Source organism: Delphinus delphis, chromosome 18 (assembly GCF_949987515.2).
Source record: "Delphinus delphis chromosome 18, mDelDel1.2, whole genome shotgun sequence".
Classification (NCBI taxonomy): Eukaryota; Metazoa; Chordata; class Mammalia; order Artiodactyla; family Delphinidae; genus Delphinus; species Delphinus delphis.
In genome coordinates, this window is record NC_082700.1 from 5,159,848 (window position 1) to 5,184,273 (window position 24,426).

The 24,426-nt window shown below is 44.9% G+C and overlaps 2 protein-coding genes across 4 annotated transcripts in view; one reads left to right on the forward strand and one right to left on the reverse strand.

Annotated features, from left to right (window-relative positions):
* LOC132413751 (protein POLR1D-like) overlaps nt 1–17,947 on the forward strand; it is a 42,426-nt gene extending 24,479 nt beyond the window's left edge. The window contains exons 2-3 of the mRNA XM_059995931.1: nt 639–713; nt 16,851–17,947. Of these exons, the coding sequence (XP_059851914.1) occupies nt 639–713; nt 16,851–17,118 (343 nt within the window). The 3' untranslated portion in view covers nt 17,119–17,947. The remainder of the gene's footprint in view (nt 1–638; nt 714–16,850) is intronic.
* LNX2 (ligand of numb-protein X 2) overlaps nt 1–24,426 on the reverse strand; it is a 306,755-nt gene that overhangs the window by 112,278 nt on the left and 170,051 nt on the right. For 2 of the 3 annotated variants that reach the window (XM_059995923.1, XM_059995926.1), the window contains exons 3-4: nt 10,814–11,079; nt 10,492–10,699 (exon numbers count right to left, since the gene is read on the reverse strand). The exons of the other annotated variant lie outside the window; for it this stretch is intronic. The gene's annotated coding sequence lies outside the window, so the exon portion shown is untranslated. The remainder of the gene's footprint in view (nt 1–10,491; nt 10,700–10,813; nt 11,080–24,426) is intronic. 3 annotated transcript variants of the gene reach the window in all.

The window sequence follows — 24,426 nt, forward strand, 5'->3', positions numbered from 1 at the left end:
ACTGCCTAATCTTCCGCTGTGTGGATATGCCATGATTTATTTAAACAATCCCTTTTTAGTAACCGTTTAAGCTTTCTCTTCTTTTTCTTTAGCTGTTAAGTTTTTGAATGAGTATCCTTGTACATATAGTTTTGCATACTTAGTTGAATTTTTCTTAGAATAAGGTGGAATTTTTAGGTCAACATGTATGTTTTATTTTTACGGCTCTTTATCACGTTTCCAGTTGTTCTCCAGAAATGTTATATCAGCTTTAGTCCCCGTTGGTAGAGAAAAGAATATCCATTTCTCCACTCCCTCACTAACTGATGAGCAGAAACAGATTCATCATTGTTGGGTTAATTAGTATTTCTTAGAATAATAGTGCGTTTGAACATTTTTAATATGGATATAATTCGTCATTTTGCCTTTAATTTTCTCTTCAGTGCTCTTCCCCTATATGGAAAAGGTTTCTTTTTAATTTTTATGTATTCAAAACTATCAGCCATTTTAAAACATTTTTTTAAATTTCTCCCCCAATTTTGAAGTTTAATGCTTCAAAAGCTCTTTCTTTCCCAGGATCACATACGTGGAACAAATTGATTTTCAGAATTTAGTGGGGTGACTAAAATTCTCTCAAATTTCTTCCTTTTTCCCACCAGGAAAGCAATAGAAGAACTCCTTAAAGAGGCAAAACGTGGGAAAACAAGAGCAGAGACAATGGGACCTATGGGCTGGTAAGTTCTTGAGTCATCTTCCTTAAAATTTAAACTCATGTATATATTAAAGAGAAAAGTTTTCTTTAGCATATACAGGGAACGTAGAACCGTGGACGCAGAGGAACTCACTCAGAGGCAAGTGGTAGAGCAGGGACACTGCTGAGGGCTGCAGCCACAGAAGTGGGCAGAGGGGTGAGAACAGAGAACACTTGTCATGGTGTTGTCACCCTTTGGTCCACAAGTCCCCAAGAGATATGATGACGCGGCTGTGCCTAAGGCCACCTGAGTGACAGTAATATTATGTCAGTGTTCATTGTTTAAGAACTTCTATCTTAATTATAGTCCTCAGTAAATTAAGATTTATAATTTTAAGTATTTTGATTTTGTGACAGTTCAGCTGTGTAGCACTAAAGTTTACCATTGCAGTTGCTATACAAAACAGAGCTTACTAAAACTTAATGATATAGACAAAGGAAGAATTTAACCTTAAGAATCAAGTCTACTCTTCTAAGTGTTACTTTAGCAATAGCATTCTCATCCAATAAACATGCTGGCTTACGTCTTTTATCCACAATTTAAAATTCACTATAATGGAGTATTGTGGGCCGTGAAAACGTGTAAAATGTAAAAATGGGACAGGAGTAGAAGCTAGATCTCTGTGGATTTGACTCTTAGAACCAAGCACAGGGTTTATGTCAAATATAAAACAAGGTTCAGTCAAAGTTAAAGAAATAAGAGGGCAAAGGCAGTTCCTAAAAATCAAGAAACATAAAATAAATGGACCTCAGTAAGCCATTGAGCAGATGGCTTAGCCACACGTGGAGGAACTGTTTCAGGTGATCTGAAATTTGACTGTATTTCCAAAGGCAGAAAAGAACTAGAAAGAAATCTTAAATTGTTTCCAGTTATCACGTTGTTGGTAATAACGTTGACATTGTTATTCTGAAAATATTGTATAGTAGGATAAAGCAAATAAGTAAATGTTTATTTGTTATAGATACCAAAATTTTCAGTGTAAAAGATACAACTATAAAATCAAAGATATAAAAATCTGTACTCCTAAATATTAATTGGAAATATCAGTATGAAGTTGTGCTAGATTTTCTCTTTAAAAGAGAGAAAAGCTTTTCTAGCTCTGTTCACAGAAAAGTCCTGGAAACAATGACCATCCACTCAGTAGCAGTGAGTGTCCCTGGCACCCAGGGGTGGTGTATAAATTCTACTGTGGTATATATAATTCCATTTCTCACTGAACGAAGAGAGAGCCTTAGAGAAATAACTGGCTGCCGATCTGAGGCCATTAGCCTGGAGTTAGCCAAACTGCAAGCTAGCTGTCACAGCCTCCAGCACTGCCCTCACTTCTCATGCCAACCGCAAGTTCCGGGAGCTCCCAAAACTATCCTCAGCTTCAGTAATTTGCTAGACCACACACAGTTCACAGAAAGCTATTATACTCATGGTTACAGTTTATTACAGGGAAAGGATACAGATTAAAATCAGCCAGAATAAGGGATGCAAAGGGCACAGTCAGGAAAGGTTCCAGACACAGAGCCGCTGTTGTCCACCCCGTGGAGTCAGGACCCACACATTACCCTCCCAGCACCAACATGTGACAATGCACTTGGCATACTGACAACCAAGGAAGCGTACCTGAGCCTCGGTGTCCAAAGTTTTTCAGGGAGTTCCATTACTTAGGTATGATTGATTGATTGCTCACATGGTTGATAGCAGTCTCCACAGTACCCCAGATTTCCACCCTCAATCATGTGGTGTGTCTCTGGCATGGCCAGCCCTCCCTGTAAGACTATCAGTTGTGGCCAGCTCCACCCTAAACAAAGACGTTTCTGTCAGGTATGACATTGCCTCCCAGAATTGATATTACCTCCCAGAAGCCAGGGCAAAGGCCAGACCTCTCTGTGGGCAAGACCACACTGTTTACTACATAGATAGGAAATGTATAAGAAGAGCCAGAAAATCTTATCAGATCAGAAAGTAAAACTGTCAGAAACTACTGTAGTCATGTCAGAAAGACACAGGAACCAACTTGAAAGGCCTCCCACTAGTCAAAGATGGGATAATTTAATCACCAAAGAATAAAGCAATAATGAGTGAGATAACCTAAAATATGTTAAAATCCATAAGGTCATAATAAAAATCACATCAAGAAGCTTTTGGATGAGGCTAAGGGGCCAAATTATTATAAAACTGGTAAATAGTGAGGAAGAGCCGAGCATTTATCCTGTTCCTTGTACAAGTTATACTTCAAAGTTACAAAATAATTGATGAAAGAAAACTTCCTTATAGAATTGCAACTGTTAAATGTAGGACTATAGAGTAAGATTATCATCACTTGAATAACAACTCAATTACAAGACAAACTATCTAATTTAAAAATGGACAAAAGATTTGAACAAACACTTCACCAAAAATGATATCAAATTGGCCGATAAGCATTTGAAAAGATACTCAAATCATTAGTTATCAGGAAAATGCAAATTAAAACCACAGTTACTTATTCACTACACATGCACTAGATTGGCCAAAATAAAAAAAAAGACTGACAGCACCAAATAAAGAGGAGGATTTGGAACAACGAGAATGCTCACATATTGCTGGTGGAAATGTAAATCATACAGCCACTTTGAAAAACAACTGGTAGTTTCTTATACATATGCACTCACCATACAGAATTCTTCTTCAAACCACCTATCAGAGAGCTGACAATGTAAGCCCACACGGAAATCTGTCCAGTAATGTCCATAGCAGTTTTATTCATGATAGCTCAAAACTGGAAACAACCCAAATGATCATCAGCTGATGAGTGGATACACAGTTGTAACATCCATACATTCCACACTCATCAATAACGAAAAGGAACAGAACTACTGATACACACTGCATGGATGAATCTCAAGCATTTTGCTCATGAAAGAAGCCAGACTCAAAACATTACACATTATAAGATTCCATTTATATGACATTCTAGAAAAGCCAAAACCACAGGGACAGAAAACCCATCGGTTGCCAGGAGGTAGGGGCTGAAGGACTGAATTTCCTGCAGAACTTTTCTGGGTGCTGGGAATGCTCTATATCTTGACTGTTGTGATGATCACACGACTACACACATTTGTCAAAACTCATCACACTATTTACTTAAAAGGATAAATTTTAATTTGTATAAACTATACCTCAGTAAACCTGATGTAAAAATAAAAAGAATGTCGTTATTCTACAATCCCTAATGATACACTGGATCTAGGCAAAGATCATCACCGGTTGCTAAATCTATCAGATGAGAAGCTGATGGGGAACTTTCTGATGAGTGGGTCAGGCTGACGACACCTGGACTCATCCATCAATCTTTATACCACAAGAAGATGCAATAGGAAGAGGGTACCGCCACTTATGGGACATCCTTGTAAAGAACTTGAACGTGAATCTGATCAAGTCTCTAGTTAGAACTACTAGTTTGCAGGAAACAGAGGGCAGAGGAACATACTAAATGATATTATAGAGATAAAATTACAAAAATGTGGGGAATTCTACAGGACAAACAAACCAGTTTCTTTAACAAATGAATTGCAAGGAGAAAAGGAGGAGGAGTATCCCATGACTTAATAGATTTGGGACACATCTACGTGTATACCTTGTTTGGATCCTTATCCAAACTAATTGAAACAAGGGTATTTGATGATATTAAGGAATTGATGTTGATTTTTTTTTTAGGTGTGATAATAGGATTGCTGTTATTATTATTATTTATTTATTTATTTATTTATTTTGCGGTACGCGGGCCTCTCACTGTTGTGGCCTCTCCCGTTGCGGAGCACGGGCTCCGGACGCGCAGGCTCAGCGGCCATGGCTCACGGGCCCAGCTGCTCCGCGGCATGTGGGATCTTCCTGGACTGGGGCACGAACCCGTATCCCCTGCATCGGCAGGCAGACTCTCAACCACTACGCCACCAGGGAAGCCCTGTTATTTTATTTTTTAAAAGCTATTATCTTTTAGAAGTTCATTCTGATGTATTTATGGATGCAGTGGTATAATAAGATGAAATGATCCAATGTGAGTCAATCTTTGTGTAACATTTGTAATCATTTTAGATTTCAGTGAAATAGCGACCTCCTAGGATATGGTAAAAATTTGGTAAGATAATGTATGTGGAAACACTCAGCATAGTTCCCAGCATGGAGCAGTCAGTTACTAAATGTTAGTTAAATCTGCTCTTAACTTCTTTTTTCGTTTGTTTGGATTTTTTATTGCCATATAAAGGGCCATCTAACTGGTCTGGACTAAAATAAATAAGTGTTCTAGATGTACCAGGCCAGGTGGAGTGAATATCAGTTTCAATGCCAATTTCAGACAAAGGATACTCATTGAATGGTCAACGTTTTCTACCATTTCTATGAATTTTTCCTCAAATACAGTTTTTTTCATGTATAAATTTAAATGCCATATTTTTAAATATCCCACAAGATTTTTAGATATGACATTGCTATTTTTAAATTGCAGTTACAAATCTTATTTTTCAGTGACAGAATTATAATTCCTTAAAAATTAGAAGTTGTGGGCTTCCCTGGTGGCTCAGTGGTTGAGAGTCCGCCTGCCGATGCAGGGGATACGGGTTTGTGCCCCGGTCTGGGAAGATCCCACATGCCGCAGAGCGGCTGGGCCCGTGAGCCATGGCCGCTGAGCCTGCGTGTCCGGAGCCTGTGCTCCGCGGCGGGAGAGGGCACGGCAGCGAGAGACCCGCGTACCAAAAAAAAAAAAAAAATTAGAAGTTGTATTTACAAGAATGAGCATATCCTTTTTTTTTCTAGTTGGAACTAAATAAGGAGGAACATAGATTTAAATGGTTGATTGCTCCAGTTAATCGTTGATTCATCGGATCTCCTGACTTGGTGTATATAACCACCTATGTGGTTGGCTGTTTTCTTTTTACCTTTTGACCCCTTGACTCCCCTACCCCTGCCTCTGGCGACCACCAATCTGCTCTGTTATCTATGAGCTTGATTTTTTTTTTTTTTTTTTTAGGACTCCACATATAAGTGAGATCATACGGTATCTGTCCTTCTCTGTTGGACTTATTTCACTTAGCGTAACGTCCTCAAGGTCCATCCATGTTGCCACACGTGGCAAGATTTCATTCTTTTTTATGCCTGAATAGTATTCCATTGTATGTGTATACCACAATTTATCCATTCACCCATCAGTGGACACTTAGCTTGTTTCCGTATCTTGGCTGTTGTATATAAAGCTGCAGTGAACACGTGGGTGCAGATATCTTTTTGAGTTAGTGTTTTCTTTTTCTTCAGATAAATACCCGGAAGTAGAATTGCTGGATCATACGGTAGTTCTATTTTTTAATTTTCTGAGGAAGCTCCATACTGCTTTCCGTAGTGGCTGCACCAATTTACATTCCCACCAACAGTGCACAAGTGTCCCATTTGCTTCACGTCTTCACCAATACATGTTATTTCTTACTTCTCTTATCTTCTTTCCAGCCCTCTGTCCTTAAGAGAGGAGAGATAAGGTGCCCCTACTAATACGAATTAGATTCGTGCAAACTTTGGTAGGGGCAGGCTGCTTTGGGTTTTGGTGTAAGGCAGGACCTCGATCGGGCTGACAGTAGTCATTGGTCCATTTTAATATCTTTTGTGAAAGAATCAGCCTAAAGCTACATCATAAATTCAGATGACTTGCCAAGTGGATGAGAAAATATCAGTCAGGGTTCTTGCCAGATGAGGAATGTCGAAGGGGATCACTTGTTACTAGGCAGCTCTCCTGATGGAAGTCATTTATCCTGACAACCTTAGTGCCACTTACTGGCTCGGTAGAACTTTCTGAGGGTCAAAGAACTAGTCTGTCAGCATCAGCTCTGCTTTTCCTGAGGAGAGTTGCCATATGCACAGGCCAGCTTGAGATCTGTCGGGTACTGACTGACCTCCTCTCTGGGCATCATATCAGTTCGATTGGCTGTTCCAGTGTTCTGGAGGACCCGGGCTCCCTCCAGTTTTCCAAATCTCCCAACCAAAGGGTGTGATTCTTTTCCACACTTTAGTTAGCAGAAACGAAGAAGCGGAAGAGGCATGCCCCCACTCCCTTCAAGCACACTTCCCAGGAGTCATCTGTGCCATTTCTACATGGACCCCATTGGCCAGAATTTAGCCTCATGTCTACACCAGCTACAAGGCCAGGAACTCAGTCTTTTCTTCTCAGTCAGTCATGTGGCAGATAAAATCTGAGGTTCTTTTACTACAGAAGAAAGGAAGAACGGATATTGGGGGGCAACTAGCAGCCTCTTCCCAAGAAGGGCGGGAGAAGGATGTTGAAAAGAGAGTAAAAACTGGCAGACAAAGTAAGATGACTCCAGATTTACAAGAGGTGGATCCTGGGAGAACGGGATGGGAAACTCACACTCTCCCATGAGGTGACGAGACAAGCGAGCATTCCTGTTGACACGCTATTTTTTTTCAACTCTCATAACGGCGGTTCTCAAACTTCTGGGTCTTTAGGATCCTTTACACTCTTGGAAATTACCGAGGACCCCACAGAACTTTTTTACATGGGTTATATCTATTATTATATCTATTATTATATCTATTATATTATATCTATTATATCTATTATTTATCTATCGGTATTTACATGGGTTATATCTATCGGTATTTACTGTTATATCTATCGGTATTTTAATTATTAGAAATTAAAACTGAGCAATTTTAAAGTATTTATTGATTTATTTTAAAAATAATAAACATATTACACGTGTAGATAATATATTTTTTTATAAAAATAGCTATGTTTGCAAAAATTTACCTATTCAGTAGAGTGGCACTGTTTAATATTTTTGCGAACCTCTTCAATGTCTGGCTTATCAAAGACACCTGGATTTTCCTATCTGCCTCTGCAGTCAATCTGCTGTAATATGTTATTTTGGTTGAAGTCTATGAAGAGACTCTGATTTCACACAGATACGTATTTGGAAAAGGAAGAAGTACTTCAACAGCATTTTCAGAAATTTGTGGTATTCTTTTATACTGCATCAGTACTTGCAAGTAACCTCAGCAAGTGGTAGTTTCTTCACATTCTTTTTAATAATGTGGACTTTTCATATGCTGTTACAGTAAAATCCCTTGGTCTACCTTGCACTTCGACTGCATCTTCCACTCATGCATGGTTCTGTAATATCAGGAACTGGTCATCTGGATATTGGTTCGCTGAGTTATGAAGCTCCCCCAAATGTTGACACCTTTCATTATATAATATTTTAAAAACACATTTGTTAACATCACCACTGATCTCATCAGAAAAGTCGTTTAAGCGTTGGGAAACTGTCAAGGTCACTGTTTCCCAAAAGTCTAATTTTCTTTCGTTTGCAAGCTTCAGTTTTATCTCAGCCGTGAATACCGCGAGTTGTTTTCTTTGAAGTGACGGCTCACTTACATCTGAGTACCCAGCTAGGTCACCTCGCAGCTCAAACAGTCTCGCAGAACTTTTCCTGGAGGCAGCTTTTGGTCCAGCACACCTAACAGGGACGGGCTGTGAAGGGAGGTCTGGTCCAAGGAAACCCATGACTCGCTTCTGCCCACGGTGCTGGGACAAAGAACGCCTTTCCCATCCTGCTCATTCCAGGGGAACACCTGGTTCTACATCTGTTTAAATAAGTGTGTGTGTGTGTGTGTGTGTGTGTGTGTGTGTGAATAAAACTTTTAACCACTAATCCAGTGGTTTCCAAATTTACCTGCACATTTGAAACCATCTGAGGAGCTTCCAAAAATACAAGTATCTGTTTCCCACCATCAAAGATTATTAGTTCAGGGGTATGGCCTGAGCTTTGGGGTTTTAAAAAGATACCCAGGTGATTCTAAAGTGCACACCAATGTGAAAAACACTATGCTAATCCCTATTTATTAAAAAGAATGATACCAACCTGCTCTGCAGAACTGGGAGCATTCCCACACTCCTCCCAGGAGCAGACAGGTGGCCAGGTGGCCAGCCACAGGAGTCCCAAGACCCATCCCTGTCAAGTGGACAGATACCCCAAAGGAGCAGACAATCGGTCAGTTACTAGCGGGCGATGGTCTGCGTTTCTAAGCATCTCAAAGATCTTCACATTGGCTTTAAAATTTGACACTGAACTAGAGTGAGTGACATTATTTCCTCCTCTTGGATACTGCATGAGAGAGATCTTAAGTGAGGTAGCTGAGCCGTTGCCAGAAAGAGATTGCTGAACTAAAGGAAATGCAACCGGGATGCCGTTTTCTGTAGTGTAAAGAAAGAAACCATTTGGCGCTATATACTTCCTTGGATGTATTTCAGCAAAAGAATCTCTTGAGAAGCTGTTCTTGACAGAAGCCTCAGAGAAGCTGAAATATTGGCCCACATGACTTCCTTTCAGTCAACATAAAGGAATTTATAAGCACAAATTTCAGAAATTTGCTCAGCTTCCTTGCCTACAAAGCTGCTTTTATTCTGGTCACATCCACTTCAGCTGACCTTTGCCCAGTATAATGCCTGAGTCCACTGCCTGTATGATTTCAGCCTTAGACGTTGGAGTAGGCGTATGTTTTGGTACCAAAACTTCCAAAGATTGAATTTGAGAGAACATGATTTTTCAGTTTTCTTTACCCAGTTGTTTTAAGGGGAGTGGCGTTTTGGGTGCTCTTCTGTTTGGCTTGGGGTCAATCTGGTGGTAAGGGGGAGCACCACCTACATTTCCTTCCATTTTACGTAATCAGCTTTTGATTACTGGGAAGCAGATCATTGCCCCAGTCTCCACTGAGGCACGTGGTGTCTTTATTCGTTTGAAGATTCGCTCAGTACCAGTCGGGGTATTAAGGGGCCAGGCACGGGCAGCGGTACAGAAGCCTCACACAAAATGCCGGCCCTGAAGTTGCTCACGCACACGTGCACATGGACAGGCCTGCAGCTGAGCACCAGACCACGTGATGGAACCAGCGGGGAAGGCAGGGAGGGCTCAAGTTTCAGCCTGACTCGTGGTGAGGCTCCCGGCAGTATCTCAGGGCCGCGGAGATCCAGAGCCTTTACTTTCCAGTTAAAGAACGTGGAGCCCAAAGAGGTTTCCGAAGTCCTGGTTAACTGCTGATGGGACCAGCACGGATCCTTCTTGTCTAGAGCCTCCCTCTGTGGCTACTGTCAGCACACAGCGCTGTGTGTCCTGCCCCTGCTTCCCACGTTCACATCCCCTTCCTGTCTGCTTATGAAAGTGGATCCGGGAGCCCTGAATGAGCTCTCGTTGGCTTACACGGCTACAGAAACGACCTGTCCTACAGAGGGAGCAGGGGGCCAGGGATCGTGCCCTGTCCATCCCAGGGCCCTGCTACTCACACCCCCGCCTCTGACCCTCGCCTGGTCACACCTTCTCTTCCTCCTGGCCGTCTCCTAAAGAGCATCAGACAGGTAGCCTGGTATTTATTTTTGCTGCAGGACCTAGCATAGTGCTTTACATATGAAAGATCCTCAGATGTTTGAAAGTAAATACTGCAGATATATATGTACACGTATGTCAACGGTTTTTCATTACTTTTGGGTGTAGTGGTGGAGACGGAGCATACTGAAAACCTGCCTCAGGCCTCAGGCCTGTTGTCTGCAGTGTAATTAAGGATTAACAGTGTCGCTGTGGGGATTAAAACACTATAAAAGACCTTCTCAGATGGCTAAGGCATTTGATTGCCAAAGTATAACCCGTGGCGCCGTGGGTGGCTACGGTGATCGTGGCGTGTTAAACAAGATGAGCTGTAACCAACCACAGCATCAGATCAAAAGTATTACCTGGTTCCTTGGAGTGTTGGAAGTGTAGTTGTGCTTCTTCCTGTGGCTGTTACTTTCGACGTACATCCGTGACCATGCAAAGCAGTGTGCAGAATGGAAGATAAAATGCCGTTTGCTGGCGTGGAAAGGGCTCTGGCCGTAGAATAAAGGAATGAATCGGGGCGCAATGCACTGAACCCGGCTTCCATGGTCCCAAGGCTCTATTTCCCTAAACAGAAGAAGAGGAACCATAGTTTCCCACAGCCTGATGTACTTCACGAATCTCCAAGTCACGTGTGTGCAGGGAGTTTGGTGCCTTTGTTCTTGTCTGTGTCAGACTCACCTGGGCTCCTGCATGGCCAGCGCTCTTAGCCGACTTAGATCTGCTTCTAGGAGTCTGTCCCAAACGGAGCAGCCCCGGCGGCCAGCGTGCTGACAGCTTTTCACCTGCGGTTTCCTTCCCTGCCTGCTCTGGGCCATCTGCTTACTCCACAGGTGCCTTTCTCTCATCTGCTCCTTCTGTCCCAGCTGGAATGGAGCTGGTTCCAGTCCCAGCTCCACATCCTTCCGGCTTGGGAGCCTGGATAAGGTGCTTTGCCTCTTGTGCATCTGTAAGAGGGGAGACGGTGGAGAGATGAAGTGAGGCGTTGGTACCGTAAGGGCACAGGGAACTGCTCGTCAGTGTCAGCAACACCGCTGTCGTCGTTCTTATTGGCTAGTGGTCATGTGTCACTCTTGGAGGGGCCACATTCATGAAACTGCTTTAGACACGAACGTGGCAGGTCTGTATCTGCAGAATGTCAGCTATTACTACCTCTGTCCTTCAGCAGCAGAGAGACAGAAGTATGAAAATCAGAAAGAAAAACTGCATTTATCTTTCCCCTTCTGTTCTCTGGATTTGTTTTATAATTTACTGGTTTTCATACGTCGAGTATGATACCTGTGGGGAGAAAGAGCCTCATTTTTGCAAATGACAGTTACACAGTGTTACACAGTGTGCCTACTCGAGAAGAAGGGAAAGAAGACTGAAAAGCGTAGAGCCCTGGCCTCGGCCCGTCTTAATCTCTCCCGTGGCGGGCGGAGCCCTTCATCTCAGCCTCTGGGCTCACAGCTTTGAAAGCGAAGGGACTCGCTTCACTTGTCAGGTTTCACGTGGATAGGATGCCAGCTCCTGAGTCTGACAGTGCTGTCATGGGCACTTTCTAGAGCAGTTTTAACCAGTCTCATTCTCTTTAGGGTTTTATATCCATTTATGTTGTTAGCACCTTAAATCTGGCCCTTCCCACATGAGCGAGTATAACGTTCTAAAATCAAAAATGAACCCAAAACAAAAATAACTAGCCAGCATGAGAAAGTCAACAGAGCTGGGGTCAGAGTTCCACAGGAAAGCAGCTGCCCATCCTGTGGCCTCCTGCGGTCCCCACCCACATCCTTGGGCGCCGCCAGGGACAAAGCCGGTACAGACCCACCCAGCAGCCAGGCCTGTGCCCGTGCCGCAGGGCTCAGGCTTTTGCCTTGATGCTGATATAAAGAAGGCTTTAGGGCGGCTGAGGATCTAACGCTAGCTTATTGTGTCATCTCAAATACAGAATAACATGGCACTAAAAGAGAGCTGAGAAACAAGGAGACAGAGAGCAATGAAATAATTTCCTAGTTTGATAAAGGAGAGGAGGGTCACTTTCTGAAGGGCCAACATACAGAACGTGCGCGGAGAAACTCAGAAGTGGAAGGACCTTCGAGATCACCCACTTACTCCAGCCTCCAGTGTTATTTATACCCGAGGACCATCTACAAACAGAGTCTATAGACCATTAGGAAATGCAAATTATAAGCTGAGAGGTACTACCCAGTAGCCCACTGACTCTGATATCAATGGAGAATTGAGATATCCTGGAAAGTGAAACTTGCAGATACAGAAGTTTAACCATCTGAAGTACCGAAACTTTAAAGCTGTAACCATTTTTATGAACACTTCTGTAAAACATCTTATTCGTTTTTTCCTGATGGCTCAGGTTCTTTTCATTTTTTAATCATTTTTTTCATGGAGAAACATCAGACATTCTTCTCTGTTCTTGATTAACTTATTATCCCAGGTGACTTGAGACTTAGCTGTCTTGAGTTTCCATCACGGAAAAATCCCTGATGTATTAACTTGAGTGCTATATATATTCTTTTTCATGAAGGGAGAGTGAAGAGTAATAATATGGGTCCACAATCCCTTGTTTAAAGCCCCTGGATCCAGATATGTTTCTAAATTTAGATATTTTCACATTTTAGATAGGTGCTATAGCCCAGACAGCGTGCACAGCAAATACCCTAGTGGTACTTGTTCAACACGTGATCATTTCCTCAGCAAAGCATAGGAACGCTTCCCTCAAACGGGATACAGAGTAGAAAGAAGGGCCCAGCGTCAGGTTAGGCCAGGTCTGGTTGCCAAACGAGTTGTCGTATCAGAAAAAGAACTTGGGGGCTTCCCTGGTGGCGCAGTGGTTGAGAGTCCATCTGCCGGCGCAGGGGACACGGGTTCGTGGCCTGGTCTAGGAAGATCCCACGTGCCGCGGAGCGGCTGGGCCCGTGAGCCATGGCTGCTGAGCCTGCGTGTCTGGAGCCTGTGCTCCACAATGGGAGAGGCCGCAACAGTGAGAGGCCCGCGTACCGCAAAAAAAAAAAAAGAATAAAGCCATTAAAAATCAGCAGAGAGGACTTCCCTGGTGGCACAGTGGTTAAGAATCCACCTGCCAATGCAGGGGACACGGGTTCGATCCCTGGTCCGGGAAGATCCCCACATGCTGCAGAGCAACTAAGCCCCTGTGCCACAACTGCTGAGCCAGTGCTCTAGAGCCCGCGCGCCACAGCTACTGAGCCTTCGTGCCACAACTACTGAAGCCCGCGCGCTTAGAGCCCGTGCTCCCCAACAGGAGAAGCCACTGCAATGAGAAGCCCACGTACCACAAAAAAAAAAAAGAAAAAAGAAGAACTTGGTTTTCCAATTTTGGAATTATGCATAAGAAATCATAGCCCCATAGGTAACATTCATTGAAGATTTACCATATGCCAGGCCCTGTGCTAAGAGCTTTGCGCATTATCTCATTAGACCCTTGCAATAGGTGGATACTTCTACTGCTTCCATTTGCAAATAGAAAAGCGAGGCACAGAGGCATTAAGTAACTTGCCCACCGTCACAGAGCGAATGGAGTCGGAGGAGTAGGCCGCGCACTGAGCTAACCTTTACCAAGTGCTGGTTGCGCGTCAGGCATTGTCCTGAGCACATTCTCCCTCCTTTGATCGGCATCCGGTCCCCTAAAACAGTCACTACTGTCCCCACCTAATAGATGAGAGACAACAGGGAGATTATTTAACATGCCCAAGGTCTGGCCTAAGAGACAGTATGATTCCAGAGCACGTGTGTACACTGTGTTGTATGACTTTGTAGCCGTAGGACAACTGGCGGTGAGCTTCCGCAAAATTAATGACCACGTTATAGGCCAGAGCCGCTCTCTGCCAGGGACTTCCTCACGTTCAGCATTGATGTTACTCTCCTTATGCTTGAATACATTCAGTGCAGATTTTATACTTTCTTTATATGGAATCATTTGCCACGTGTCCGTTCACATCTGCCCTCAACTGCTCCCCCCCCCGGCCCCCCAATCTCGTCCTGCCTCATTTATCAGTGGAGCGTGGGTGAGCACCTGTCACCATTTCTAAAATGTGTCCTGGCGTATCTGGGGGAGCCGCTTTCATACCTCCTTCCCCACTCCTCCCCCCACCCAAGTAAACCAAGTTCCCTCCAGGCCACGCTTGACTTTTCACCTTGAAGGTGGACACAACCTAGGCACAACCAGCATTAAAACTCGCATCTTCGATGTGAAAAAGTGATGTAAAGGCCGGTTTTCTGTGGACTTTGTTCCAGAACACCACCTCATTCCACGCTAGCTTCTGGTCCCTGTGCTGAGTCGGCAGGTTACATGAGCAGCGGGGAGCTAGGGGTGCTTCCTCCGACGTGGTCCCCACTCACAGCATGAACCCTGCCGGTCTCTAGCCCAGGAGGAGCTCTGTCCATCTCAGGCAAGCACACGGTGCTGGAGATGATCTCACGTGGAAGATGGCAAAATGCACTTGAATGCGCCAGCAGTTTCCAAAGGTTTGAATATCTTGGGTTACTGTCCCATCTGGCAGTAATCACCTTCTTTCTTTGTTTAATCCAGACAAGAACTGACCAGTTTTACCAGCGCTGACGACCCACTGCACTGACAAGGCCCCAGAATTCTCCCATAGCTGGCTGTTCTGCACCAGCCGTTTCTAGTCCGCCCCATCCCAGAGAGAGCGGTGCTCCGTTGCTCACGAACATGATTAGCTGCTACAGTAAGCCCTGGCCACAGCTGGCAAAGAGGGGCACCTGGGCTCTTCGTGTTCCGCATTGAAGGGCAGTCCCCTCCCGCAGGCTGGCGGAGTTGTGCCGCTCTGTGACACACGCGTGTGTCGTGCTCTTCTGAACCTCTGCTGAGCTTGCCAATGCGGTGGTCCAGGTGTCGTCAGCCACTCAGTGCCTAGATGCACTGATGATCCTGTAAAGTCACTGAGGTCAGAGCCTGGCCATCCCTCCCAACTGCACAGGTGTCCTGAGCCTGTCCCTCTGGGAGGTACACGTGGCTGTGCCTGGGGGCCCCTGAGGAGCGTCATGCTGGCGCGCTTTTCCGGAAGCTCGGCCTCCCCCAGCCTCACATGCAGAACCGTGGGTTTTCTCTGCTCTCTGTTGTTGCCTTTCTTCTTTGCTCACCACTGTGGCTTCTGAACTTCAGCAGTAAAAGAAAACCAGACCTCCGGTGCCGTCCCCACCCAGCGTTCCCACTGCTTCTGCTGCCCCCTGCGTCCTTTTCTCCCTGAGTCCGTCTCCTCACCGCCGCTCATTCCCCGTCACTCCTCCCAGCCTGAGCGTTAAGCACGCCAGCACGTGGGCGCACACACCACTTGAGACCTCGCGGGTACTTTCTCTCCACGCAGGCTCAAGAGCTGCTTATTCGCAGCAGGAGCCATTTTCTTTTCTTTTTCTCCTCCTCCTTTTTTTTTTTTTTTTTTTTTTTTGCGGTACGCGGGCCTCTCACTGTTGTGGCCTCTCCCGTCGTGGAGCACAGGCTCCGGACGCGCAGGCTCAGCGGCCATGGCTCACGGGCCCAGCCGCTCCGCGGCATGTGGGATCTTCCCGGACCGGGGCACGAACCCGTGTCCCCTGCATCGGCAGGCGGACTCTCAACCACTGCGCCACCAGGGAAGCCCCTTTCCTCCTCCTTTTACTAACATATTCAGTGCCATTCTGACTGTCTGAGGTAGTCTGACCTCCATAACAGGGACACTTGGCTGGTGACCCCTTACATGTCTCTTCCACGAGAAAATCACTGCAGTGGGGCTGCTGGTGGGTTGCTTTTGAGTTTTGTGTGGGATTCTCCTTGAATCCAAGTTTGATACAAAGATGGAGATTACAGAATACTACATTCAGTTTTATTTACTACCAGCCACCCTGAGAAACATGATTTGGACCAATTAGCATCCTCCTTGGCTCAGGGCCAAGAGAAGTATTCAGGTTTTCATCGTGTGGGGTTTTCTTTTCTAAAATGAAAGGTTTACTACACCTGAAAAATAAAACAAATACTGAGTATATAAATATACCTAAACATGTAAATTAACGATTTAACCAGTTACATCCTTCCTCCTGGGTGAACTTGACTCAGGGAGCCCCTGAAATGTACACTGCACAGAAATTCACCCAGAGGGTAGATGTGTGAACAGCGCTCTGGGACAGAGCACAGACTCTGAAACAGAAGGTCCTGAAATAGAAACTTTAGGTTTTTTGGAGGGTAAAAGGTGATTATCGCATTTAATAGATTCTTTAGATATTTTTATTTCTAGAGTAGATCATATAGCTCCAGTATTCAAGATATAGCAAGGTGTCCTTTTTTTTTTCCTCAGGGAGGGACTGATCCTTCTTCTTTGATATTTAAAAACAAGCCACCATAAATGTAACTAAAAATGCAGATTCTAGTCAAATCAGGCATTTATGGTGTAAGGAGATATTATTAAATGACTCAGGTAATTTGGGTTGTGGTCAACACCTATATATAACATTGTGGTACCTGTTGGGAAAGTTAGTCCCAACAAGGAAGAAAGGGTTAAAGTCTTCAGATGAGGTCCAGCCAGTCTGTGTCCAGAATTCTAAGTGTCTTGGGTTTTCCCCCCTGTGCCCAGAGTTTACACTAGGTGGCATGCAAGGAAAGCTAAACAAATTCAGAAAGTCGACTCTGGGGAAGCAGTTCTTTGGTACTTGCCACGATCGGAGGGTTCAGCTTTGGAGTCAGTGTTTGATTTGTGGTTGTTTTTTCCCCCAGGATGAAGTGTCCTCTTGTTGGTACAAATAAAAGATTTCTAATTAACACAATTAAGAACACGCTGCCCTCCCAGAAAGAGCAAGACCACGAACAAAAAGAGGATAGTGAGGAACCTGCGAAAAGCCAGGACCAGAAGGAGGAAAGCCGGCAGAAGCACAGAACCCACCCATACAAGCACAGGGTCCACGCTCGGGGCCCTGCCCGTCATTCTCCGCCGGGGAAGCGGCGCAGCCCAGAGAAGTCCCAGAAGCGATCCAGCAAGCGGTGAGGCAGGGACGCAGGGTGAGCGCGACCGTCCCAGCACCCGGGCCTGGGCTGGTGCAGAGACGGGGCTGAGGACGGGCCCGCTGCTGGCAGCGCAAACACCCAAGAGGGATTTTCCAGCAGGGCAGCTGTCGTGACAGCGGAAGATCACCTGAGGCTCCGAGGAAAGAGTTCAAAGGGAACGCTCTGAAGACGCCTTGGCAAGTTTAAGCTGCTTCAGCGGTGTAGTATACATACGTATTGATTTTATTCTGTCTTGTTTGGAAGTTGGTTTCAAAATAAATCTTAAAAGTTTTCAGAGATTATTAAAACTAGTTCCACTTATTTTTTGGTGTGCTGCCCTCGTGATCCTTTCTCAAAATTTCTCAAAAAATTAAACACTTGTAAATCCTATACTTTACTTTTTTGGGTGACAAATTTAAGTTTTAGAAATCTGGCCAGTAACCGTATTTATGAAAAGGGCTAGAAATTGACCATGAAACTCTGATAGCACCGCACCTGTGGTCCTTTAAGTAAACAATGTAGGAAAATCTCCAAATCCTCTTGAATTCATGCTCCCTGTCAATAACCAGAGGTTCAAAAACTGTCTCTGTGGTTTCCGTGTGCACTCTCAAACTCATTCCTGAGACAGAGCAGTTTTTCTACATTTAATTTTGGGGGGGAATGTGTACGTTTTAAGTGGTGCTTTTAAAAGAACCTTCAAAAGTTAAAGTGAACATGATTTTCGTGCTATGTCTTATTTAGCTAAAGACGTACGATGCCACTCTCAGTATAGTTGTTTCAGAAATCTGAATTTTCAATAAAAGTGTGTTTACCATGCCTTTTTTCGTTTTTTCAATATCGGCGTGGCTCTCTTCTAACATACAATTATAAACCTTTCAAACCTGTATTCTTCCTTGCATTCTCAGGAAAATGTCACCAAGCACCCTCTTCCCCCATCCACAAAAGGAAGAAGAATCTCTCTGTCCATACCCCACCCCCAATCTTCCAAAGCATCTGAGCTTATGCCTGGCCGCTCCCAGATAATCACTCAACGCAGCCCCACTCCCTGCTTCCTGGCAGCCGAGAAAAAACCCTTTCTAAGCACTAGAAAGGAGCACATCCGCAAAGCTAGCTTTGGGGTGCTGGACGGACGCGTACCGCTCCCCCCGCCGAGCTGCTGTGCCACACCTGCTCAGTCTGCTTGGAGCCGAAAGCTCAGGGGCACAAGCCCAGAGCCTGCCCGCTCTGCGCACCCTTCTCCCCCAGACCCCGGCCTCACCCCATGACTTGGTACAAACACCCTTTCCTTTCAGACATTCCAGAGGAGTCATCTGGCTCATGTGACTGTAATCCAAACCAGTGACGCATTAGCCTGTATCACTTGTGCTAAAATTCGAAATGTTTTGTATTTAAATATCTATTGGAAACAGCCCAGAGTTGTGGTTTTAAACATTCTTGTTCTAATTAAGTAAAATAAGACTGGACTGTATCATCTGTCTCTGTGCTCTGTGTTTAGAGCACACTGGCAAGCTCATTATTCCTAAAAGAGGGGGATGATTATAACGAGCACATTCTTTCACTCAGAAGTAAAGGAAGCGCCTTGGCCTTATCACACGTACCTTTCTCAGACAGTCGTGGTAAAGGACAAGTGTTCCACAAAACCATTTTCCCTTTAAGATCCACTGTCCCACTTGTGAAATTTTTCTTAGAATCTTTAAAACTTTCATCACAAGCAGCCATGGTTTCCTGTGTTTAAATGTCAAAAGCAAATCATTCCTCTGTGTTCCATATGTATACAGTGGATATCAGGGAGAGGCTGGTCCTGAGACGCAAACCCAGCCACCTCCTGCGTCTGCGGGGGACACACGGGCACGGCAGCACCGTACTAAGAGATCATCCAGCCCAGGACACAAGGTGGAGGAGGTTGAATCTCAGCCCCCCTCTGCCATTGGCTCACTGGGGGGCCTCCTCTGGGCCACTTCTCTGCACGGCATCATCCTCATCTGCAAACTAGGATGTTTGCACTGGGACTTCCCAGCTGGTCCAGTGGTTAGGACCCCACTTCCACTGCAGGGGACCCAGGTTCGATCCCTGGTCGGGGAACTAAGATTCCACATGCCACACGGTACGGCCAAAAATAAAAAAGTAAATAAATAAAATAAGGTGTTTGCGCTGAGTCTCTGGTTTTGAAACAAGTAGAGACAGAAGTGCATGTCTGGCCCTAAGCTTAGGACCTGCATTGCCTGCTTCCACTAGAAAGCGGCAGGAGTTACACCTAAGTGCAAGCTAGCACAATTCGTTTACTGTTTTACCTCATTTTAGAAAACATCATCGCCAAGAAAGTAAATGAGAAGCCACGGTCTCTGCCATGTCCCGTCACCTGCTGGTGGCCAGTCTTTCTGAACAGCGCATACGTGGAGGGAGAGGGAGCCAGGGTGGGTAGTTTTCCCGAGAGCAGGCTACGTACTGAGGACGTCTCCTCCGGCCTGATTCTGGAAGGTGGCCGTGGAGTTTTTAATTTCTCTGTGATTTTTTTGGGGGGTGGGGGGCGAGGGGTGGATAGATTTGCCTCAGATCTACTAGGTGGAATTTACCATTCTGTCATTGATTATCGATGTGACTTAACGTGGCATTTACATGTTTATATTATTACATCATATCTGTCACTGCTAGAAGTCTTGCCACTGTCTTTGGATCATAAAGAATATCTGGTAGGTAATCAGTGCTTGTTGAATAGACATTACCTGAGGTGAACCTCAGATAAAGTGAAGCCTAGCCACTTTCCTAAGGAGCATTAAACCCACAAGGTATCGCAGGCTATACGGGAACCCGCGTGGACAACAACATTCATTGTCTGTCACCTATGGGCAAACATTGTGGGGCCCTTTTTCCCCAGCTTGCTGAGATATCCAGTATTTGATATATAACACTGTACACTTAAGGTATACAATATGATGATTTGATAGAAGTACATATTGCAAAGTGATTATCACAATAAGGTTGGTTAACACAGTCATTACCTGAGTTACCATTTTGTGTGTGCGCTGTGAGAAAGTTAAGATACGCCTTTTTTTTTTTTTTTGTGGTACGCGGGCCTCTCACTGCTGTGGCCTCTCCCGCCGCGGAGCACAGGCTCCGGACGCGCAGGCTCAGCGGCCATGGCTCACGGGCCCAGCCGCTCCGCGGCACACGGGATCCTCCCGGACCGGGGCATGAACCCGCGCCCCCCGCATCGGCAGGCGAACCACTGTACCACCAGGGAAGCCCAAGATACGCCTTTTAAAACCCCGTGTCCACGTGGTTATCTTACAACCCTATGAAGAAGATGCCATCACTCCCATTACAAATAAGGAAACCAAGGAGAGGTTTAAAGTTTGCCCAAGGTCATGGAAGTGGCAGAAATCCTATTGGAAGCCAGGACTGTCTGAATCAAAAACCTATATTCTTTCTTCTACCTTATGCTGAACTTGATCCAAACTCAGCTCCCTCAAAACACAGGACTGGGATGTCTCAACGCACTTATGTCCCAAGGATTGCCAGTTTAAGAGCCTAAAGAATTTTTATAACCAATGCATTTCACTGGTTAAAATTTACTCCCGAGGGGATCTGAATGCAGAAGCCCTGTGGCAGGGAACATTTGCCCTGGAGCCGCATCTCTGTGGGCCAGTTTAGACAGCCGTCTAAATCCAAGAGAAAAACTCTTACCCTTCCGTGCTTCCGCGGTTAAACAGCAGCCCACAGACTATAACGAGGGGACACTAAACTCTCCATGTGAAGCACATATTTTAGGTTACTTCACATTTAACCTCGTCTTTTTTCCACCCACAATAGCAAGGTTTGGGAGTTAAAAAGTCTTAGAGGGGCTTTCCTGGTGGCGCAGTGGTTAAGAATCCACCTGCCAATGCAGGGGACACGGGTTCAAGGCCCGGTCCGGGAAGATCCCACATGCCGGGGAGCAACTAAGCCCGTGCACCACAACTACTGAGTCTGCGCTCTAGAGCCTGAGAGCCACAACTACTGAGCCCGCGTGCCACAACTACTGAAGCCCGTGAGCCTAGAGCCCATGCTCTGCAACAAGAGAAGCCACCGCAATGAGAAGCCCACGCACTGCAATGAAGAGTAGCCCCCGCTCACCACAACTACAGAAAGCCTGCGTGCAGCAACGAAGACCCAACGCAGCCAAAATTAAATTTAAAAAAAAGTCTTAGAGTCAAGGTCTCTGTGGTACTATAAACAACATCCTATGGTCCAAGGAAAGTACACTACCTCTGCCTCTACCTTAGGCCCTGGAAAGGCATGTCTACAGATCATAGATTGAGCCCTGCCACGTGGCTCATCCCAGTATAGAGAATGAGAAGGACAGTCTGCCGAATGGAAACTCTTGTTCTCAGCATGGAAAACAACGCCAAGAAGCAGGCGCTCACGCACAGGAACACATTTTAAAAAGTAAGTTAATTAATTAATGTACATTAAACAGGCACGACAACATAGCAAGTAGAATTCAGAGGGATTTTGTAAATAAATCATTTTTATTTGGGTTGCCATGCCATAAATCTCAGTAGAAGGCCCTGGGCATTATGAAAAGGCCCAATAATAAACATAGATTTAAGAGCATTATTAATAGTTGACTACATGAGCAATTTCTCCCATCTATCTAGCCCTGTATTTTCACCGCTGGCTTATATAACTTATAAAAATTTCCTAAGTGAGACATAAACTCCAGATAGAACATATTTTATAAAATACTGGAGGAAGATGTTTCTCCACCAGGCGAACGTACAGCCTGCCCACGGCGCTGGTCCCCTGTCTCTCCCAAATTGTTTCTTCTCATTAATTCCTCAGGCATAGTCCTCTCAAAATGAACTAGTATACACTGTCCAATTATGAACCTCTATTTACTCCAAATTATAGATCCATCAGTCGGATGGGTAGTCTTTCAAAGTTCGATGTCAGTTTACAAAGGAAAAACAGCAAGACTGGTTTTCAATCCTACAGGGTTTTTTAAAATATTTATCTATCTATCTATCTATCTATCTATCTATCTATCTATCTATTTTACCTACCTACCTACCCACCCTGGGTCTTAGTTGCCCCACACAGGATCTTCGATGCTGCGAGCAGAATCTTCGTTGCAACATGCAGGATCTTTTTTTTAGTTGCGGCATACGGGATATTTAGTTGCAGCATGTGGGATATTTAGTTGCAGCATGTGGGATATTTAGTTGCAGCATGTGGGATCTAGTTCCCCAACCAGGGATCGAACCCAGGCCCCCCTGAATTGGGAGCCCAGAGTCTTAACCACTGGATACCAGGGAAGTCACGATCCTATAGGCTTTTTTCTAAAAAAATTTATTTATTTATTTAGTTTTTGGCCGCGTTGGGTCTTTGTTGCTACGTGCGGCTTTCTCGAGTTGCAGCGAGCGGGGGCTGCTCTTCGTTGTGGTGCACGGGCTTCTCATTGCGGTGGCTTCTCTTGTTGTGGACCACGGGCTCCAGGCACACAGGCTCAGTAGTTGTGGCTCTCGGGCTCTAGAGCGCAGGCTCAGTAGCTGTGGCGCACGGGCTTAGTTGCTCCGCGGCATGTGGGGTCTTCCCAGACCAGGGCTCGAACCCGTGTCCCCTGCATTGGCAGGCGGATTCTTAACCACTGCACCACCAGGGGAGTCTCAGGTTTTTAATCCTATATCCTACATAAAAAACAAAGCATCACTCACTCACTCACTCATTCAGTAAACACTTAGGGAACCAAGCACATATGACAAGCACATGCTGGGCCCAGACTGGAGCAGTTTAACTCCTGTCTTCAGACTCTGCTGGGCCATGTTCATGTCTTCCAAATTCAAAGCTGTAGAGTGTTTGTGCAGCAAGAGATTTACTTCTCAAGAATATCTTGGCCAGGGCTTCCCTGGTGGCGCAGTGGTTGAGAGTCCGCCTGCCGATGCAGGGGACGCGGGTTCGTGCCCCGGTCCGGGAGGATCCCACATGCCGCGGAGCGGCTGGGCCCGTGAGCCATGGCCGCTGAGCCTGCGCGTCCGGAGCCTGTGCTCTGCAACGGGAGAGGCCACAGGTGAGAGGCCCGCTTACCGCAAAAAAAAAAAAAAAAAAAAATGAAAAACAGAGTTGCCCTATGATCCAGCAATCCCACTCCTGGGCGTACATCCAGACAAAACTATAATTTGAAAAGACAGATGCACCCCTATGTTCATAGCAGCACTATTCACAACAACCAAGACATGGAAACAACCTAAATGTCCTTTGACAGATGAATGGATAAAGCAGTTGTGGTACATATATACAATGGAATACTACTCAGCCATAAAAAAGAATGAAATAATGCCATTTGCAGCAATATGGAGATGATCATACTAAATGAATTAAGTCAGATAGAGAAAGACAAATACCATATGATATCACTTCTATGTGTAATCTAACATATGACACAAATGAACTTATCTACGAAACAGACTCACAGACATGGAGAACAGACTTGGTGGTTGCCAAGGGGGAGGGGAGGTGGGGGAGGGATGGATTGGGAGTTAGGGATTAGCAGATTCAAATTAATATATAGAGAATGGATAAACAACAAGGTCATACTGTATAGCACAGGGAGCTATATTCAGTATCCTGTGATAAACCACAATGGAAAAGAATATGAAAAAGAATATATATATAACTAAATACTCTGCTGTACAGCAGAAATTAACACAACACTGTAAATCACCTATACTTCAATAAAATAAATTAATAATAAAAAACAATTGGCAAAATTATTAGAGAAATGCAAATCAAAACTACAATGAGGTATCACTGGTCAGAATGGCCATCATCAAAAAGTCTACAAATAATAAATGCTGGAGAGGGTGTGGAGAATAGGGAACCCTCCTACGCTGTTGGTGGGAATGTAAATTGGTGCAGCCGCAGTATGGAGGTTCCTTTAAAAACTAAAAATAGATTTACCATATGATCTAGCAATCCCACTCCTGGGCATATATCTGAAAAGATGAAAACTCTAATTTGAAAAGATACATGCACCCCCAAATTGGGGTGGTCACATGAGCCAGGCTGTGACAGTCAAACAGACTACTTCAACTCAGAAGCCAAAAAAAGATTCATCCAAGCAGGGGACCTGACCAAAGAAGGTGCAGACTAGGCTAATAGATTCTGAACAGAAACCTACAGAGAGAGGGCAGGTGGAGCTGAAGTCATTGGATGGTCCCGTGTTCCTGCTTCCAAGCTCCCCAAAGAACCCTCATCCCGTCTTTCCCAAAGTCTGGCTCTGAAGCTGTTTGCCACTGTCCTTCCAATAAATTCCCTTTGTGCTTTAATTCAC